This window comes from Lemur catta, chromosome 17, assembly GCF_020740605.2.
Source record: "Lemur catta isolate mLemCat1 chromosome 17, mLemCat1.pri, whole genome shotgun sequence".
NCBI lineage: Eukaryota > Metazoa > Chordata > Mammalia > Primates > Lemuridae > Lemur > Lemur catta.
Window position 1 is genome coordinate 47,155,623 of NC_059144.1, and position 19,714 is coordinate 47,175,336.

The following is a 19,714-nucleotide window of genomic DNA, read 5'->3' on the forward strand; positions in this document are numbered from 1 at the left end:
CTATGGAGCATTTGGCAGCAGAGTGCCCTGCTCTGTGGGGTGCAGTCTAGGGGGTTCAGGGGTGGAGCATCAATTGCTCCTGCAGAATCACGCTATAGATGAGGCAAATGTGGCAGAAGTGAACACCCACTGGCTTAGCTTGTACTATTCCACAGCTCTATATGCCTAAAATTTTTTGTAATGAAGAGCTTAAAGTCTTGATGCAGGAAACCTGTCACCAGATCTGGAAAACTGGGGCCCAGGCAGGTGGAAGAGGCCTGAGAGCGCCAGGACCATCCAAGTCCACCCATCCTCCATGGGTCTCGCAGGAGGCCCCTGCGCTCCCTCCGGAGGCCCCTCTCCCTCCTGTGTCGTTGGCTTGTTCCTCCAGGCTGGGTCCCTCCCGCTGTGGCTTCCCTGGCAGGACTTCTCGGGGGAGTGTCCCTCCCTCGCAGCCTTCACTTCTTCAGGTCTGCCATTCGCTCTTCCGTCCCCCTGAGTTGGACTCCTGTCCCCAGTGCTCCACAGAAAGTGTCCTTGTCAAGTGTTGCCAAGTCAGACAGCCACCCTCTGCCTCAGCCGGCTCAGCCTCTCAGCAGCTGTGGACTCTGCTGGCCATGCCCGGCACTGTTCTCGGGGTTTCCCTTCTCCTTCTCCTTCCTCTTTGCTGGCCCCTTTACCTGAGCCCCGAGTACAGGAGAGCCGCGGGGCTTGGTCCGGGGCTGCCCTCTATGCTTTGTGCAAAGCCCTGTCCTTGGGTCCACCTGCTTTCTGTGAGGCCTGCTTGGATGCCTCGGAGCCATCTCAAACATGACTGCTGCAGCAGGTGGAACGGTGGCCCCCGAGGAGGTATGTCCACCCAGAACCCGTAAATCTTTCTTTGGAAGAAGGGTCTCTGTGGATGTGATTAAGTTAAAGATCTTGAGATAAGATCATCCTGGATTAGGGTGGACCCTGACCCACTTTGACACTTCTTGTTTCATTTTTATTGTGAAGATACATCCTCAGTCTTTCAAATGCACACTTTGGCTTGTGACTATCTTGCAAAAATAATTTTTAGAGCAATTTTTGTGAAAACATGGATAGGTCAAAAATTCATGTTATTTTCTAATATGAGTTCCGTCATGGAACCAATGCAGCGCAGACAGCTCGACATATCAACAAAGTGTTTGGGAAGGATGTGGCTAATGAACACACAGTACATTGATGGTTTGAGAAGTTCCATTCTGGTGATTTTAATCTTGAAAATGAGCCATGTGGGAGACCTGAGACCAAGGTGGATAAGGATGACCTGAAGCTTAGTGGAAGTGAATCCATCTCAACCTATGGGTGAATTAGCAGCAAGGTCTGATGTTACTATTCCAACAATATTGGACCAACAAAATTTGAAACAAATGGGTAAGGTAAAGAAGCTGGATAGATGGGTTCTGCGTGAATTAAACAAGCGTCAGAGGAGAAAATCTCTGTCACGACACAAAGGGGAGCCATTTCTATACCATATTGTTACATGTGATGAAAAATGGATTCTTTTTGACAATCACAAGTGTTCAGCACAATAGTTGGATGAAGATGAAGTGCTGAAATACAGTCCAAAACTGAATATTCATCAAATAAAGCTAATGGTGTCTGTTTGGGGGTCCAGCACTGGTATTATCCACCACAGCTTCACGAAACCTGTTCAATCCATTGCAGCAGATGTCTACTGCAACCAGCTGGATGAAATGATGAGGATGCTTGTGATTAAGCAGCCGAAATGGGTAATAGAGACAGCGCAATCCTCTTTCAGGACAACGCTCGACCACATGTCACACAAACAACACTGCTCAAACTACACAGGCTGGACTTGGAAACTCTCTGTCATCCACCACATTCACCAGACCTTGCGCCAACTGACTGCCACTTCCTTCCAGGCTTTGGACCACTTCTTACAAGGAAAAATATTCAATTCTCAACAAGCTGTGGAGAATGCCTTTCGAAATTTCATCGCTACTCACTCTATAGGCTTAAACCATAATTCTTAAACTATGTGTGCGATCAACCAGGTATAAAGTATAGTGCAGTTTGCTGAAAGTTGGAAATAAATCATGACCTTCTTTGGAAGTCTACTTTGATAAAAATAGTAATTCTGACATGTGCTCATTTTAAATCTCAGCCCTTCTCTGAACAGCGTGGCTTATACAGTCATACACCACATGACACACGACTTTTTGGTCAACAACAGACCACAGACAGGATTTTCTGATGTTGTAGCCATCATAATGTTGTAGTGCAGTTACTTCATTTTTTAAAATAAATTTAGTGCCCCGCAAGTGTACAGTGTTCGCAAATGGGAAGCGGTAGCCCACGGTATCACCCGAGGCCCCCACATCCGCTCACCACCCACGCACGGACTCGCCCAGAGCAACTTCCGGGTCTGCGAGCCCCGTTCGTGGCGAGTGCCCTACACCGGTGTGCCGTTTTGATCTTTCATACCGACTTTTTACTGTGCCTTTTCTATGTTTCAAATCGTTTAGAGACACAAATCCTTACCGGTGGCCTGCAGCAGTCAGCGCGGTAACACCTGTACAGGCGTGTAGCCCAGGGGCAACGGCTCCGAGCACACAGCCTAGGTGTGGCCTGGGCTCACCACGTGCGCTCGCCGAGCACTTGAGTCCGCACACCTGCGCTGCGTTTCTCAGACACATTCTTCTTGTTAAGCAACTCGTGACTGGCACCTTGCTTGGGGAGAATAATGTTGAGAATCTTGGGCTTCAAAACACCTGAGTTTAGTTATAATTCCTACTTGCTTTTCTTGTTACATCCCCTCCTAAGTGGTAGAGCCATTAACTTAAGTGTTAATTAGTGTTGAAAGAAAGTTCCTAGATTTTTCTTCCCATTGGAGGGTTTAAAATATTGTAATTTATCTCTAGAGCTGGCTGGCCCTTATCCCTGACCCTAAAGTCATAATCTGTGAACCCCTGGAAGAAGACTCTTTGATGGAGGACTGTGTTTCTTTCTAAACTCTTATACTATGAATTTTATGTGAAAGCACTATCCATTACATATTTTATAAAATAGGCTATACTGTGCAAAGGTCAAAACAGCATGAAAGAACCACGAGTGGAAAATCCCTGGGGTACAGCAGTCCACAGGGAGCGGGAAAAGTTAAGGAATTCCACAAGTTCTACCATTGGGGGGGCGGGGGGGGGGGGGGCGGGGCGCGTCCTCGAGTCTGGATCCAGGCGCGTCCCCGCGGGCCCATCTGCGGTCTCGCTGCGCCACCTGGCGGCCGCCGCACCGCCACCTGAAACAACAGCGCCACCTGGCGGTCACCGGGCCTGGAGGGCTGGTGCCGGGTTTTCTTTGTGAAGAGGGAGCGGAAGCACGTGGTCAGGACCCCCTGGGGGCTGTCCCTGGGGGGTCGCCGGGGCTCTAATACAGCCCCGGAGGAGGTGGGCATCCACGGGGTGTGAGTACCTGCAGGTCCACCCTGCTTTCTGCACTGCCTGGTGGAGCCCAGCCTAACCTATCTGTCCTGGCCAGCACTCCCACCCAGCCATGCTTTGAGAGTGAGTGCCAGCACCTTCTGCCTTTGACAGTGGGGCAAAGGGGGCTTGGGGGAGTCACCCAGGCCCAGAAGGGGCACGTTCTGGGAGCCGGCAAGCTTCATCCTGGGAGGTCTTTGTTAAAACCACAGCATAGGGCAAGGCACCCTTACTCGGTCACTTAGTTGCTGTGTGTTGCTGGGCAAGTTGCTGACCTCTGAGCCTCAGTTTCCTCAATGACAAATGGGCCTGGAACAGAACTTGCTCAGTGCTGCTCAGCACCAGCATGCCTGGCAATTTGTTAGAAATGCAGAATTTCATACTCTGCCCCCAGACAACTGCATCTAGACTCTCTGGAAGGTGGGAATCCGTTGTAATAAACCCCCCTGCGATTCTGCTGTTGATTGAGACCTTCCAAGCCTGTTGAAAAGACTAAATGAGATAATGTATGCAGAATGCCGGAAAAGTACTCAGTCAATGATTGCTATAATTCTCCACCTTTGGAGAGCCCAGGTGGGAATTCTCTGTCTCCTTCCTTTTTTTTTAATATTGATTTATTACAAAAATAAGACATGCTGTTAAACACATAATTAGCATGTGACCCAGCAATTCCCCTCCTAGGTGTATAACCAAAAGAACTGAAAGCCGGAATCCAAACAAATCCTTAGACACGGATGTTCACGGCAGCACTTTTCACAGTAGCGGAGAGGTGGAAGCCACCCAAGTGTCCCCCAGCAATCGGATGGATAAACAAAATATGATATGGCCATACAGTGGAATATTATTCAGACATAAAAAGAAGTGAAGTACTAAGACGTGCTACAGCGCAGATGAGCCTCAACAACATGCTAAGAAGCCAGATAGGAAAGGCCACGTGTTGTATGGCTTGATGTCTACAAAATATGCAGAACCGGCAAATTCAGAGACAGAAAGTGGATTGGTGGTTGACTAGGACTGGAGGGAAGGGGGCCTGGGGTGATTGTGAATGGGTATGGGGTTTCTTTTTGGAGTGATGAAAATGTTCTGGAACTAGACAATGTGATGGTTGCACAACATTGTGAATATACTAAATGTCATTAATTGTAAATTTTATGTTATGTGTATTTTGCCACAATAAAAACAAAAAGAAGACATGCCGGTCGTAACAATTCAGGGGGTGTGGGGAGCAATCCCACGGCCTGGCGCAGCCATGCTGGGTCTGGGGTGTTTCCTGATGTGATTCTTCATGTTCAAATAAGGATACATGGACATTTATTGACTCTGCCTCTTTTTAAAAATTGTAACTCAATGAGCTCATACACGTTTCCTGGGCAACTTGCTGTTTTTCACTTAATGACACATCACAGATACTCTCATGCTTGTCCCTTGGCCTATACATACAGACGAAATCATTCTTTAATAGCTGCAAAATACGTCACTGTCACTCCCACTGGTGGGCATCTGGAGTGTTTCCAGGCACCTGCCGCCATAACGAGTAATAACGAGCATTCACAGACAGGTCTCATTATGTACTGGGGTTTTGTCTCTGTAGGGTGGATTAACAAAAGTGGGAGGGCTTGGCTGAGGCTTGGACATTTTAACACATTAACTGCCAGGTGAGTTGTATTTAACTCATGCTAGTTTTGAGCCCAGGGCCTCGTGAAGCATATTAACTCACACATCGCTTTACCTTGGGAGTCACGTGGTACGCAGGCAACTCACACTGCCAGGCTGTAGAATACGTGTTACGTGATGGGGGCCCCCTGGGCAAAACCCTGCAATCAGTTCACGAAAATCTTACTTGTTGATGTTCTTATTGTTACAATTAATATTGACAATTTAACTGCATATAACTCATGCACAGAAAACAAGAAAAAATAACATATTTTTCATTAAGTTAGAAAGGATCATTTTGTTTTCGAAATTTTTATTCTGTAATAAAACATTGTGGCCCCAAGGAAAAATGTTTTTTTCTAGTGTGGCAATCAATGTGTTAAATACATACTGTCAGGGAGTAATTCTGCCAGGCTACAGAATCTACAAGCTCCTCTCTGCGACGTTGAGCTGTTTCTCACGTGAGCGAACACACACACACACACACACACACACATGCACACACACACATGCACACACTCTAACACGCACACACATGCACACACACACGCACATCACAGCCCCAGATGTTACCAGCATTTATCATTTTTCCAATTGTAACCTGATGATGCAATCCAGCCAAATGGGTAAAGTGTGACATTGTACTGAGGCACTGATTTGATGACTGTGACAGCTGGTGTGCTTGAGGTCCTTGTTACCTTGGGGTAACAAGGTTTTGGCCCCTTGGGGCAGTGGGTGGTCCACTGACCCTTTCAGGGTGTGATGAGACCTGTGAGATTCTCCCCAGGAAGAGCGTGTACAGACATGCACATTGTGTGGACAATTTCAGGGGCTCGGGCAGCAACGCCCATCTGTGAGCCCCTGCTGCTGAGCCTCACTCTCGAGTGTTCCGAGTGACGCAGACTGCAGCATCTCTGACATTTCGGAGGAACACAAATACGGGTGTTTTTCTGAATGTTAATAGGTTTCTGTGCCCTCTGCTGGAGGCATCTGCAGTCAGTGCGGCACTGCGGAGGCAGAGCCCGGTGACTGGAATTTTCCTTTCGTCGTAGAGCTTTTTTTCTCCCCTGCAGAACTAGCCCTGGAGTTTCAAGTTTACTACACACTTTTTTCACGTTGCTGAGAAAGCCCTCTGCTTAATACCAAAATCAGCAAGCTTAAGGGAAATTATTTATCTCCCACTTTGGGAATTATTAGTTGTGGCCGGAGACTCTTATTGTATAAGGTCTGCTGAAAATGTACGAGGCTATCCGGAGACCAGGAGAGTATTGATTCCCAGTGAGCAAACATTTTAAGCAAATTAAGTAGTGGCAATAATCACAACAATAACAGCTGCCATTTCTCAAGTGTCTGCTCTGCGCCAGGCGTTTAACCTCCCCCCCCCACACACACACACCCGTGATGACAGCAGGCAGGGTTTTATTACCAAAAAACTATAGAGGAGGAAACTGAGGCTCTGAGGGGTACCACTGCTTGGCCCCATGCCACACAGCTCATGCGAGAGGAAAGTTCTAGACTGCAAGCCCACGCCCTTCCCGCTGCACTGTGGGATCACACTGACGGGTCTTGGGGTCTTCAGACTTCAACCTGCTGTGGCCATTTTTTGTTCCCCAGCACGACCAGGTGATGAGGCTCTTGGGAGGTGACCGTTGGTCCCAAGGTGGCACAACTAGCGGGGAGTGGAGGAAGGAATGGAATCTTGCCCGCAGGACACCGGCAACAGGACAGGACGGTTGAATCCTCGCAGAATACCGTGGCCTGTGCGGGTGCGCTCCGTGTGTGCAGTGCTAAAACGGAGACTGGCGAGGGTGGCGGTGGTGGCGAAGACACACTGGCGAGGAAAGGACGCTGTCTCCCTGTGGACAGGAAAAGGATTGAGAGCAGTTTGAAAGGGGATGAACTTTCTGACCCAATGTTTCAGCGTAAGGTAATGCAGTGTCAGGGGCACCTAAAGTCCCCTGAGGTGCCACCAGTGGGATGCCCTCCCTACCCTCTGGAACCCTGGGTGGTGGGTATGTTGGAGTGAAGCAGCACCCAGGTCTGAGACGGACGAGCTGGTGTGGGAGCCCGGCATGCGAGGAGGGCCTCGAGGGGAGTCTTCGCAGAGAGAAGGCAAAGCGCCAAAGACCAGGTAGAGCCCAGGGGACCAAGGGACCCAGGGGTGCAGGGCCCAGAGAGGGACCCACCCCGGTTCCAGAGGATGCTGAGGGTGTCTGAAAGGAAGAGTTCCCCAGGACCTACAAGTGCGTTCAAATGACCCTGCCCCACACTGAGCACAGTGTCACCACAGAGAGTTTGGAACTTGCCCGATGTCTGGCCAAGTATTTAACTGCATTGGGGGTATACGAAGACAGAGGGTTTGCCTCAGATTTTTAGATACGGGTGTCAGGCAGTTGGCACTCCTATCAGCAAAGATGGCTTAGCAAAGCAGCTGTCACACACGTGACTTTGAGTAATGCCACTTGTTCAGTTAAAAGGGTGCCCAAGTCGCACCCTGAACACACCTCATTAGCTAAATGACTTGACCCGTTGGATTGGGGTTACTTAATATCTGCCTATTGACTTTGCAGAACATCTGCCAAGAACAAGATCTCGGTTTTGACATAGGTGGCGCTGAGCTATTTCTTCCCCGACTACTATTTGTCAAACAGATTGCTGAGCGGGATACAGCCACATACCCTGAGTGTAACGCCACATCATCAACACCATCGCACTTGCCATGACAGCAGGAAATGCGACCAATTAATTTAAAAGCCGACTCCTGTTATTGGGATGTAAGTCGGAAGCAAGGGCAGCCAGGAAACACTGTCATTTCCTGTCACTTGCAAAACAGAGCTTTGGGGGTAGAGAGACCTCGGCCACACACTGTGATTCCAGGAGCCTGTTAGAAGAGGGGGCTTTGCAGAAACGCAAGTGGCCTGGAGGTGGGGTCGGGAGTGGAGGACACACGTCCCCCAGCGAGACCCAGGGCCGCTCCCTCGCTGTGGCTTCAGGGCTGTGGATGGTTCCAAAGAGGCATAGATTATTTCTGCCACTTCTCTCACTGAAACAAATTGGACTTTGACACCCAGAGGCAGTCCCGTGGGTGTGGCCTACTTCTCTCTCCTTTCGTACCATACCACGTTCCTCAAAAATTCAAGTCAACATTGAAAAAGCAGGAGTTATCCCATCAAAAAGCCAAATTTCTGGAAAGTTCTGGAGAGCTAGCCATCTTTGGCTGGCATTTCTGCTGAGGCTGAGTCACGGTGCCCTCTTGGGACAGCTGCTGGTCCTTGTCCCCACACCCAGCTCAGGCGCCCACGGGTAGGCCAGGCCCTGCAGGCACACCTGGGGGCCAGAGGAGATTGTGAGATGCAGATCCAAGAGCTAAGACACTCCCAGGTGACCTGCCCCAAGGAAAGGAGGAGGAAGCTGGTGGGAGGGGACTGCTCCAACCACCAGGGTTGGGACCGAAGGGCAGGTGCGGCCACCTCTGTTCTGTTTCCTCCACATCCAGTGCCAGTAAGTCACCTGCCACCAGGAGTCATGAGGCACCCCTTTTGGAGAAGATGTTTGGAGAACCAAGCTCTCCCCAGCTTCACTTCTGCCCCCCAACTCAAGAAGCAGATCCTCGAGGATGGCTCAGGGAAATTCCAGAACATTCCTCGCTGGGGAGCATTTGGCTGCATGGGTTTTACAAACCAAAATTCACAGCCCACGCTACCCACGATCTCCCAAGGTTTGCTGGGACTTGTTTTGTGCAATAACAATAGTGCTATTATCACTGCTGTTGTACCCCTATTATGCCGTGCATTAGCCCGCCGGCTGCATACCGGAGAGGAGGTAATTGGCTCCCCTCCACCTGAAGCCTCGTTACTGGATACAATGTACAAATAGCTTAAAATTAAAGGCTGCCATTGCAGCTTGCTAGGTCTGTAATGGATTACAAACTCACCTACTTTCAGCAACACTCTCCAAAGTCATTTGCAAACAGGACAGATAATTTAGTATCTGGTTCGGATTAATTGCCATGTTTACCTGCATTTTTGCTCACCAAGGGCCACCATGGGATTAAATTTTGGAAAGTTACCTAAGTCCGCTTCGATGGGCAAACATTCCCAGTGGGAGCTACTTTGGGGTCTTCCTCTTGGGCCCAAACCCAGACTTGACATTCTGAAAAACCTTCTTCATGGCCATGTCATTCAGGTCCTTTGCCCCGGACTGTGCCAGCCAGTGGAGGAGGAACATCCGCCGCTCGCTCTGCGTGTGGTTCAGGCGGCGGGCGATGGAGATGGGGGTCTCCCCCTTGGCGTCTTTGTCGTGGATGAAGGCCCCCCACTTGAGCAGGAGGCTTATGCAGTCCAGCCGACCCATGGCTGCAGCCACATGCAGAGGTGTCCTGCCTAGGGGGGACTTGCCGCGGCAGTTGGCTCCTGTAAAATAGGAAAGCCGGCTGGGGGCCAGGAGGGGTCCAGGGCTGTGAGGGGAATGGTCCCTGGGGGGAGCTGCCTGGAGGACACTGCTGCCTTGCCCCCAATCCTGTCTCCCTTGCAGCAGCCAACAATCTTTCTAGAATGCTCCTATCACACTCCTGCTCAAATCCCATCACTGCCATCCCCCCGCCCGCAGGGTGAGGTCTTTACTGCCTCACCTCACCTCTCCCTTACACCCCCTGCCCCCACGCTCTTCCTCCCACACCCACCACCAAGGCTGCACCGACACCTGCCTTCCATCTTTAGCCCTTAAATAACCCTGCTTTGCATCCAGCCCCAGGCCCTTTGCACGCGCTCTTCCCTCTGCTAACAACACTCTCACCTTTTTTCCTGGGCTAACTCCCACCTTTCTTTAGGTTTCATTCACTTCTTCAGGAAGACCTTCCTCAGTTTCCCCCTGAACAGCCCCCACCCCAGGCTCAGGAGACACTCCACATTTTCAGAACATCCTGCACACGAAAGGCCGTGCAGTTAATCATTTGTCATAATTTGCTGACTTCCCCTCATAAGCTCCACAGGGGCAGAAAACACACTTGTTTTGATCACTGTTGTTTTCATCCCCGGCACGTAGCTCGGTGCCTGCAGGAGACAGGCACTCGGGAAATGACAGTCAAGGGGCAGCCTGAGTCATGGACAGTTTCGTTTCGATTGAATTCCTCGCCGCCTCCTGCAGATGGAGGGGCTAATGACAGGTGTCCAATATGGACTTGTTGAATTGAATCAAACTCTGGGTAAAAAATATTACGACACAGAAAACAAGGCAATTTAATTAAGTTCAGGTGACATTTCGGTAGCCCGTTTTTATGAGCTACGGCTGGTTGGTGAGGTGAAGTTCTAAACAGGCTCTCATTAACACCGGCACCCACCGCGGGGCCCCTCACAGCAGCCGTCTGCAGAGGACAGAAAACTTTGCAAAGCTGGCTGTCATTTTTTAACTGGTGCCTTCAAATACATCACAGTTCCATCAGAGTGAAAATGACTTTTTATGAGCTTAAAGGACTGCTCGGCTGTGAAAAGCCCATATTTCATTTAACAACAGGGCAAGCACAGAGAGGCAGCGGAGGAAGGTGGACCCGGTCGAGGCGGCCGGTACCCATCACAGAGGGTCACACTCCGGCGCGCGCCCAGCCGTCCAGCCCGAGATCTCCGAGATAGTCTCCCCCCTGCTCGGTGAAAGCGGGCAAACGAGAACACGGGGCTGAGAGAGGCTGGGCCTCGGCTGCAGGAAGGAGAGGGTCTCCCCGGAGGGCGGTTGATATGGGAGACCCTCGAAAGGCCCTGTCTGAGCAGCAAACCATGGACCCAACACCATGCAACACGGTCTTCCTTTTCCCAAGGAAGCCAGTGGCCTGGGGTGTCCACAGCTGTGGTCTATTGTTCTTGAAAAGTCTACATCTCAATCAGTGGGCATCTTGTCCCAAAATTATCCTACACGCAGGGAGGACAGATCCTGCAGAATCTCGTGCAAAGCTCTAACTGAGAGACAGAGCTAGATAAGGCTTCCTTTCTATCAACTGAGGGGGCAGAGAGAGAGGAGGAGGGGGGGGTCTTGCCCTTCAGTGGAGGTGGGGTGAGAGGAGAGTGCATGGCAAATGTTTCCGGAGGAAATAATCACAGGGTTTGGGGGAAGGAGCCCGCCAGCCTGCTGGCCACCACAGGGCTCCATGGCACAGGCTGGACCATTTTGGATCATCGCAGAACCCCAACTGCAGGGGAGGACGGAAGTCAGGCAGAGAGCGTGGGGACATTCCCAGCGATGTGTCTGGTGGGAAATACCAAACCAGGAAACCCTTTTAGCTACTCCCTGAAATTCCCATCTCACCACGACAGAAAGAATCTTCTAGAGACCTGGTTAAGAGAAGGGGCGCAGCCTCTGGCTGGCACGTCCTAGGACACTTGTCCAGACAGGGAGCGAGTGGCCCCATGGGGACCAGGATTGAGGGCTGACAAGACACAGTCCAGGAAACCACTGCTGAAGGGATTGGGAAGCCAAGACACTGTGTCCTCCCTACCAGCAAAAGACCCCAACTCTTGAACGTACTGAGCTTTCTTCCAGAACTACCTTGTTCTAGAAGGTACTGCACCGCATCAGCGTGGCCTCTGTGCGAGGTGATATACAATGCCACAAACGCCCTCTGAGACGTCCACCGCCTCCACTCCTCATCTTTAAAATGTTCTGAATTTGCAGTTCGGTAGAAGGAGTCTTCAGTGATACCGATACCAGATAGCTGGGCAAGATAAATGGGGTTTGAGTCATTCTCAGAAGGGCAGCTACCCCTTGCTGGAGGGCTGACGGGGCGTTCTCAGGGGAAGCTTTGCTCGATACCAAATTGGAGGTCATGATGGGAAGAGAGAGGTGCAAGCCCGAACTGAGCTGTCGGAAGCCCAGGGAAGCACGGGAGGACACCGTTCGATGCTATACATGCTCCGGAAACAAAATTTGCCATCAGTCAGCTCAGGGGGCAGGAAGGCCTTCCTGTCCGTGTTTTGAAAAGAGAAAATAGCTTTGCTGGGTGTCCAGAGGAAGGTGGCTGTGGCCATTAAGGAAGACACCCTCCACCATGCAACGGCCTTCCCAGAGGGCAACAAACTTCTTTGGAGACTTGATGTCTCCTGGCCTTCCGACCTAGTTTTGTGCCCATCAATCCCCTGGGCTTTGGGAACACTCTGAACTCCACTCGCAGATAAATAGCTCCATAATACAATCATCTCCTGGTATTATAAATTAGGTCTTTGAGCTTGGGAGGAAGACTATGGGCTCCCACAGAGAGGAACCCTGTCCCAGATGTGGGAGTCAGGTGTGGGGCTGCAGGGAGGGACAGGGTCAAGCCAAGGGTGACGGCAGTTCTGACTCAAGACCTCAAACAGGAGGGAAATAACCCCACGTCCAGAGCAAGGGCCAGGAAACTGAGGCCTGGACCAAATCGCCGGTGGGAGGGGAGGCCAGGGAGGCCGGGGAGGGTGAAGGAGCAAAGGTAGGGGAGCAACTGCAAGGGGTCCCACTGGATGGGACGCCACCCTCCCGCCCAGGCCTGAGGCCTGCAGTGGGGAGGGATGCTGTGGTCCTGGCCCCGCCCACCCCTCCTCCCCGCCTCACCCCCTTGCCCTCCTGTGCTCAGCCTCCCTGACCCCTTCCCAGCAAGTGAACTTGGACTCCTCTTCCCCCTGAGCTCACAGCCTTCCATCTGAGTCTCTTCTCTGGAGACGGTCTACACTTGCCCCCTGTCAGAGTGATTCATCTTCCCCGCCGGTAAACATCCTGGTTCTGATCCTCCTGCCCCCTACCGCCCGCCCCCGGAGCCCCGCAAACAGCAGGCGCCTGTGGCTTAGCCAAGAAGCAGGGCTTTCTCTGGCCCCCAGCCCCCCGGCAGGACCACCCCAGCACCCCACTCATGTAAGGTCCTGAGCGCTGGGCTGCGCATTTCCAAGTTCTCTGAAGTTCTTCGCTCAGTGTGTTAAATTAGATTTTCAACTTTATAAAATACACACAGGAATAGACAATGTGCTGCCTTGATTCCCTGGGGGGGGCGGTAAGTGCGTTATAAATCATATTAATAAATACGTAAACCCAAAGAATGAATGAAAGCACTAGATACGGTATTCGATAATTAAACAGGGGTCGTTATCTTTTTTCCCTACTCTGAAACTTTTACTCACATATCCCTATTAAAGACTGATTTTTCCCCCTACAATTTACGGTTGCTTTGTAAGTATAATATCCATTTAAAGAAGCGTGAAAACACCTTACTGAGATCCCCTTCCACAGCCGCCACAACGAGTTCTGTCCATCCGTCATGATGCCAGATACATAATGAAATAATTCCACCAGGAACAACATCGTGGAACTTTAACGTAGCACCATCCATCAAAACTCCTATGAGGAATAATTTTTCCTTTAAAAAAATTGGGTATTACAGATAAACTATTGCATGAGTTAAGAGATTATCTGACCTTGGATACAAAGATAATTTTAGAATCTTGAACACAGATCCCATTGGATGATTCCACATGAGTCTCTTTTGGTGTCGTTAATGCTTTTTAGAAAATTAATTTGGCTCAGCTCAGATAGAAGCCAAACAAAAAAACAATGGCAACAATTGATAAAATTCTGTAATTATAACTTGTCCTATTGCAAAAAAAATACATAAGTCAGTCAAGTCATTTTATGAGGCAAATTCTACAAATAGAATTACTACTTAAACTTGCAGTAACTATACATAATAGACACAGTACCACGTAGTTATACAAGTTATATATGTTAAGCTAAAATATGACTCTGGTTGATGTCATTAGCTGGCTAAAGAGGTAACAGCAACAAAAAAATTATTGGGTCTTTCAAACTACAGCCTAAGGCAGAGTTTCTCAACCTTGGCCTTCCTGACATTTTAGACTAAAGAACTCTCCTCGGGGTGGGGCTGGGGGGCTGCCCTGCACACCAGAGGATGTTTAGCAGCTTCACTGGCCTCTACCCGAGAGATGTCGGTAGCATGTTCACCCCGTTATGACAATCAAAAATGTCCCCGGAGAATTGCCAGATGGCCCCCGGGGGACAAAATCATCCCAGTTGAGAATCTATGGTAACGTACGAAGCTAATGCTGGTGTCTGCCATAATTTGGATGTGGCCTGTCAGAGCTCTTCCGCCTGAACTGCCACTCAGAACTGCATCTCACTCCCATCAAAGAATGGGGTGGATCAATTCACACTTCACAAATTCACACTGTCTGGGGAAGACTGTCAGTATTAGCAGAAGGGAATTAGATACAGAACCTTTTAAGAAAGTGCAGTTCCGTTTAGTTTATCTTTTTAAACACACACACACATTTTCTTGCATGACCACTTACAGTCTTGCTTAAAAGAATAACGATATAACTTGCTTTCTTCGTAAAGTCTCATCTCTGCCCAGGTTCGATTATCATATATTCCAAGTGAGTGGAATTCATGAGTTTTCTGGTTCCCTGGCTGAGTGGTCGATGAGTTTGTGCCTGTGTCCTAAGTACTCAGTGATGACTTCGTGCCTGTACTGAGTACTTGCATTCTTTCATTCTCACGACAGCCCTGCAAGGTCGCTTTGTGATCGCTTTGTGATCTCGATTTGCCCGGGAGCAAACTGAAGCTCACTAGTAAACCCCAAGCCGCACCATAACCAGACCTGCCTCCCTCCAGGACCTCACACTTCACGCTCTCTGTTGGCACCATTCGGTCACCAGAAACTCAGGGTGGTGGATGTAAACAGAAACGTGATTAGCAAATCAGTTAGTGTCCTATTCGTGAGTTAAACACGGAAGATAATCAGTAATTAGCCTATGCAAGACAACGTGACTTCCTAACAACTTTGAAAATATTGAGTTAAGCTGTGTTTCCCTGAGAAATACAAGAGTACAATTCAAACATGCTGAACAGCTCGTACAGAAATCAGAGCACATCCTCTGTACAGACAGGCAGCCACTGCCTTAGGCTTAGACAAACGCTAATTATCACCAGCTAAATAAATTATCAGAGTTGACAACAGATGTGTAACGGCGACCCTTGCCCGTGAATCTGCTCAGTGCTTTGAGATTTGTGTATCTCAGAGTTTTCACACACATGATCTCATCTGATTGCCACCCGCTCCCTGCCCCGCGACCTTGGAGGTGGGCAGAAGACCCCCGTCAATGGATTATTTAATAGGCAGTGGCCCAAATTTCTTCTCACAACAAAGTATCACCTTCTCTCTCTGTTGTTTGCCATCCACTGGTAAGGACTGCAACAGCAGAGGTCGAGCTTTTAACGGTTGCTGAGCGTCTGTCGAGTGATAGCATTGTGACATCACTGTTAAATCACCCCATCTCTCTCAGTCCCTCTTAGCCTTCTTGAATTTATAGCTCGGCATAGCTCATCAGTGAAAATAAGCGAACAGAAGGGGTGCCAGACATTTGCAGTTGAGGAGACATAATTTTCAAATTACTTGTTTGGGAACTCTCGCTAAGTCCTTCAATAACTCACCTTCAATTTCTAACATGTTAAATACAGACTAGGCTCACAACACACTGCTTTACAAATAAAGCCTCAAAAATGCCCAAGAGCATCTTTCGAATAGGAAAACAAACATGTCATGAAAAATGCTTAACCTATTTTACAGAGAGCAAAGGAAAGTATTTTGGCCTTCACTGTACATCGTGAGCTTCCTGACTCGTTTCTGTCCGTAGGGGGAAACGGCACTGAGAATTCTAGAGCTTCCAGGGCTCTGCCCTACGGGTTAGGAAACCGAGCCCGAGCCCGGGAAGGGCAGTGCCTGGGAGCACCGGGCTCGTGGAGACACAGGCTGCTTTCAGATCTGTCTCCACGGCGTCCCGGTCCCTGCAGTACGACTGCAGTCTCTCTGCAATAGCGGCCGTTCATGTTCTCTGTCCAGCAGCCCAGAGATTTTTTTATATTTTCATTTTCTTGAAGGGTTTTGCATTTTTTTTTCAACCGGGTAGGGAGATGATGGAGCCCAGGGGCTTTGCTCCTGTTCTCATATCCTAAATATTGTAGGGAATCGGGATAGGGAAGCCCATGTCCTCAGGTCTAGGGAAGGAGACCGATGGAGGGAGGCATGGGCTTTTAGGGTCCTTGGCCTCCACTGGGTACCTACCACATGGGACTTGTCTGGACAGGGGGCCCTGGGATCCCGATTTAGCCATGGGGAGCTTCGAGTACCGGGTTCTGATTCTGGTTGGGCTAGCTTTGAGCTCCCGATGTAGACAAGGACACAGTTTGGAATTCAGCGTTCTGATATGAACTGGGTTAGTGCCAATATTCGGGGTCCAACCGTGGGTAGGGTTTGCTTTGAGATTTGGGGTCCTGACAAGGATAGAATTTACTCTGGATTTGGGGTTCTGATGAAAGCAAGGTTTGCTGTTTGGGGGTCCTAGCGTGGGAAGGGGTTATCTGGGATTTGGAGTCCTTGTATGGGTAGGACTTATTTTCAGATTTGGGGTTCTCATGTAGCCCTGGGTGGTGTGGCAATTGGGGGTTAGAAATCGAGCACATCTGCCCTGAGATTTGGGGGTCTTGATGGTGATAGGATCTGCTACAAAATTTGGGGTAATGACACAGGCAGGGTTTGGGCTAGAATCTGGGGTCCTAGTATGGATAAGGTTGGCTGAAGGATTTGGGTTTCAAATACAAGCAAAGATTGCCTTGAGTTTTGGGGTCCTCATGTAGGCAAGGCTCGTTTTGAAACTTGACTTCCTTACATGGACATAGTTAGCTTCAACTTAGGAGTGCTGATGTAAACATGGTTTTCCTGGGGATTTGAGCTTTGGGGTCCTGTTGTGGGCAGGGTTTGTCACATTCTTTGGAGCCTTTATGAGAATATGTTGCTTGGATTGGGGTTCTGATGCAGTAATGGGAGCCTACAGACTGGCTTTTAGATGTGGGCAGAGGTGACTTTGAATTTGGGGGTCCAGATGTGGGCAGGGTTTATTTTGAGCTGTCATCCTTATGTAGACAGAAGTGGCTAATGATTGGGGTTCAGACATACAAACGGTTAGTTGGAGACTGGGGACTCAGAATCGGGCATATCTGCTGAGGAATTTAGGGTCATGATGCGGGTAGAGTGTGATCTAGGATGTAGCTTGGAGGTTTGAGGTTCAAATGTGAGCAGAGTTTTCAGAGATGGGGTCCCACAGTGAGCAAGGTTTGCTTTAGGCTTTGGCATCATATGTGGATATGGTGGTGAAGGATTTGGGGTTCTGACAGTCATATGGTTAGCCTGGGGATTTGGGGTGCAGATTTGACCAAGTTTGTTCTTGGTTTTGGGGTCCTGACATGGGCAGGATTTGTTTTGAGCTTTGACATCCTTGTGTGTACATGGTTGCTGGAGGATTTGGGGTTCTGAGGTAGTCATGGTTGGCCTGGAGATTTGGGGTTCAGTCTTGGGCAAGTTATGTTCTGGGTTTTGGGGTTGTGAGGTGGGCAGTGTTTGTTTTGCTCTTTGGCATCCCTGCAAGAGTAAAGTGGCTGAAGGATTCGGGGTCCTGAAATAGTCATGGTTAGCCTGGGGATTTGGGGTCCAAGTTGGGCCAAGTTTGTTCTGTTTTGGGGTCTTGAAGTGGGCAGGGTTTGAGTTTTAACATCCTTGTGTGGACACAACTGATGGAGGATTGGGGGTTCTGAGGTAGTCATGGTTAGCCTAGAGATTTGGGGTTCAGTGTTGGGCAGAGTTTTTCTGGGCTTGGGGTCCTGAGATCAGCAGGATTTGTTTTGGACTGTGGCATCCTCGCATGGACATGGTTGCCTAGAGGTCTGGGGTTCTGATGTTCACAAGTCCAGCATGAACTTGCTTTGAGTTTGGGGTCCTGATTCAGGCAGATTTGCCTTAGGTTTTGGGGTCTTGCTGAGGACAAGCTTTGTTTCAGGCAAGTCTTATATGAACACAGTTGGCTTTGGGACTCTGGTCCCTCATGAAAATATGGGGTGCTTGAGAGTCTGGGCTTCCGGGGAGCTTTGAGGCCTGGGGTCCTGGTATGGACAGGATGTGCTCCGGGTTGGCAGTGTAGCCTGATACAGCAGGATGTGCTTGTGAACTAGGGTCCTGCTGTGGAGATTTGGGGTCTGATGGGAACCTGGTGTGTTTGGGACTGGGAAGTCCCTCTGTGGCCAAGACCCTAGGTGGCTCTTCCATGTGGGGTTTCAAGGTGGTTGAGGTTTTCTTGGACATCTGGGGGTCCTCACTAGGCAGAGTTCTCTTTGGGGCTTCAAGTGCAGAAGTGGACTGGCTGTCTCGGGAGCACACGTGACCAGGGAAGGGGTCGGGCGGGGCAGGAGCCACCTTGGTCGAGGTACTGGAGCCGCTGCAGGTTGAAGGGGATGCCAACCAGCAGGTCCAGCTCCTCCTTGAGCTCCCGCACGGTCATGTCGCTGTGGCATTTTGTCACCCGGAACATCTCCCCGGTCTCCTCTAGCCGCACTCGCAAGAAGAAGACATCAGGGGCCGAGTCGGGCGGCGCGCTCCCGGCCTGCCCATCCCCGACGAGCCGCTCGCTTCGGCGGCGACCCCGGGCCGGGGGCCGCGCGGGGAGGGGCCGCGAGCTGGCCGAGCCCGCCCTGGGCCCGCCGAGTCCCGCCGCCCGCGCCCCCGGGCTCCCCAGCGGCCCCGCCGCCCGCGCTGCGCCCGCCCCCGGCCCCGCCCGCCGCATGGCCCGGCCGCGGAGCGCGCGTCATCCCGCTCGAGCGCGTCATCGCCGCCCCCGCCCCTGGCGCCCACGCGACTGTGACGCCTCCGCGCCGCCCGCCCCTCCCGGCCGAGGCCCGAGCCCTCCGACGTGAACAAAGGCGCAGTTTCACGTGGCCGCGGGAGATGGGGCCTAAATAATAAGGGCATCGAGGCTTCCTAAAACCCCGGGATTTATTGGTGTGAGCGCGGGCGCATTGCCGCGAGGCCACGCTCGGACCACAGCGCGGACCCCCGCCCCAGCCCCCACCGCAGGCCGAGCCTCCTCCCCAGCTCCTTCTAGCAGCTTCCAAAGCTGCTGTTAACGTCAGTTCTTTTCACTGGGAAAACGGGAGGATGAGTCTTGCTGCCATTAGGAAAATGGTTCCCTCTTCTCTGTGTCAGTTTAAAATACAATCTTTGCATAATTTGGGGCGAACCACCTGGAGGGCTTATTTGTGAATAACGCACTAAATCATCACTGCATGCATGGTTTACAGCCTTGCCAGGCGCAGTCTTTAGTCATGCTTAAACACATTTCTAGCATGAATGAAAAACAAACACTGCAGAAATATGACTCCTTTCGGCAGATGTAGTCAAGATCTGGTCCCCACTGTGGACTCCGAGAGTGAGAGATAGGCCTTCATGGAAATTTACAAAGCTGCATCAAAATCCATCATCTTTGAAAATGCTCTTGAAATCTTGGAGGGAGAAAGGTGCTGATAAAAACACTTAACAAAGGAAGAAATGTCCACTTGGGAAAGGCAGTGATGATGTCTATTGTTAAGACACCTTTCAAGAGAGCTGTTTGTGAGAAACCCATCTGTGTTTTTCCATTAATTCACCCGGAGACGAGGCTCAGCGTTCAAGTAAACAGGAAGCTTACATGTGGTGGTCAAATGACAAACACTCAACACCTACGAACAACAATTAAATACAAACAGGAGCTAAAGTGATGCGGGGGTGGGGG

At 50.4% G+C, this 19,714-nt stretch overlaps 1 protein-coding gene across 1 annotated transcript; it reads right to left on the reverse strand.

The window, feature by feature from the left end:
- Positions 1-6,700: 6,700 nt before the first annotated feature.
- On the reverse strand, positions 6,701-18,748 carry ANKRD60 (ankyrin repeat domain 60; the record flags this gene model as incomplete). The annotated part of the gene is made up of 5 exons (XM_045528440.1): positions 6,701-6,952; positions 9,166-9,508; positions 11,631-11,796; positions 13,312-13,442; positions 18,364-18,748. Coding segments are annotated over 4 exons (987 nt in total), but the record flags the coding sequence as incomplete, so codon positions are not given.
- Positions 18,749-19,714: the final 966 nt, after the last annotated feature.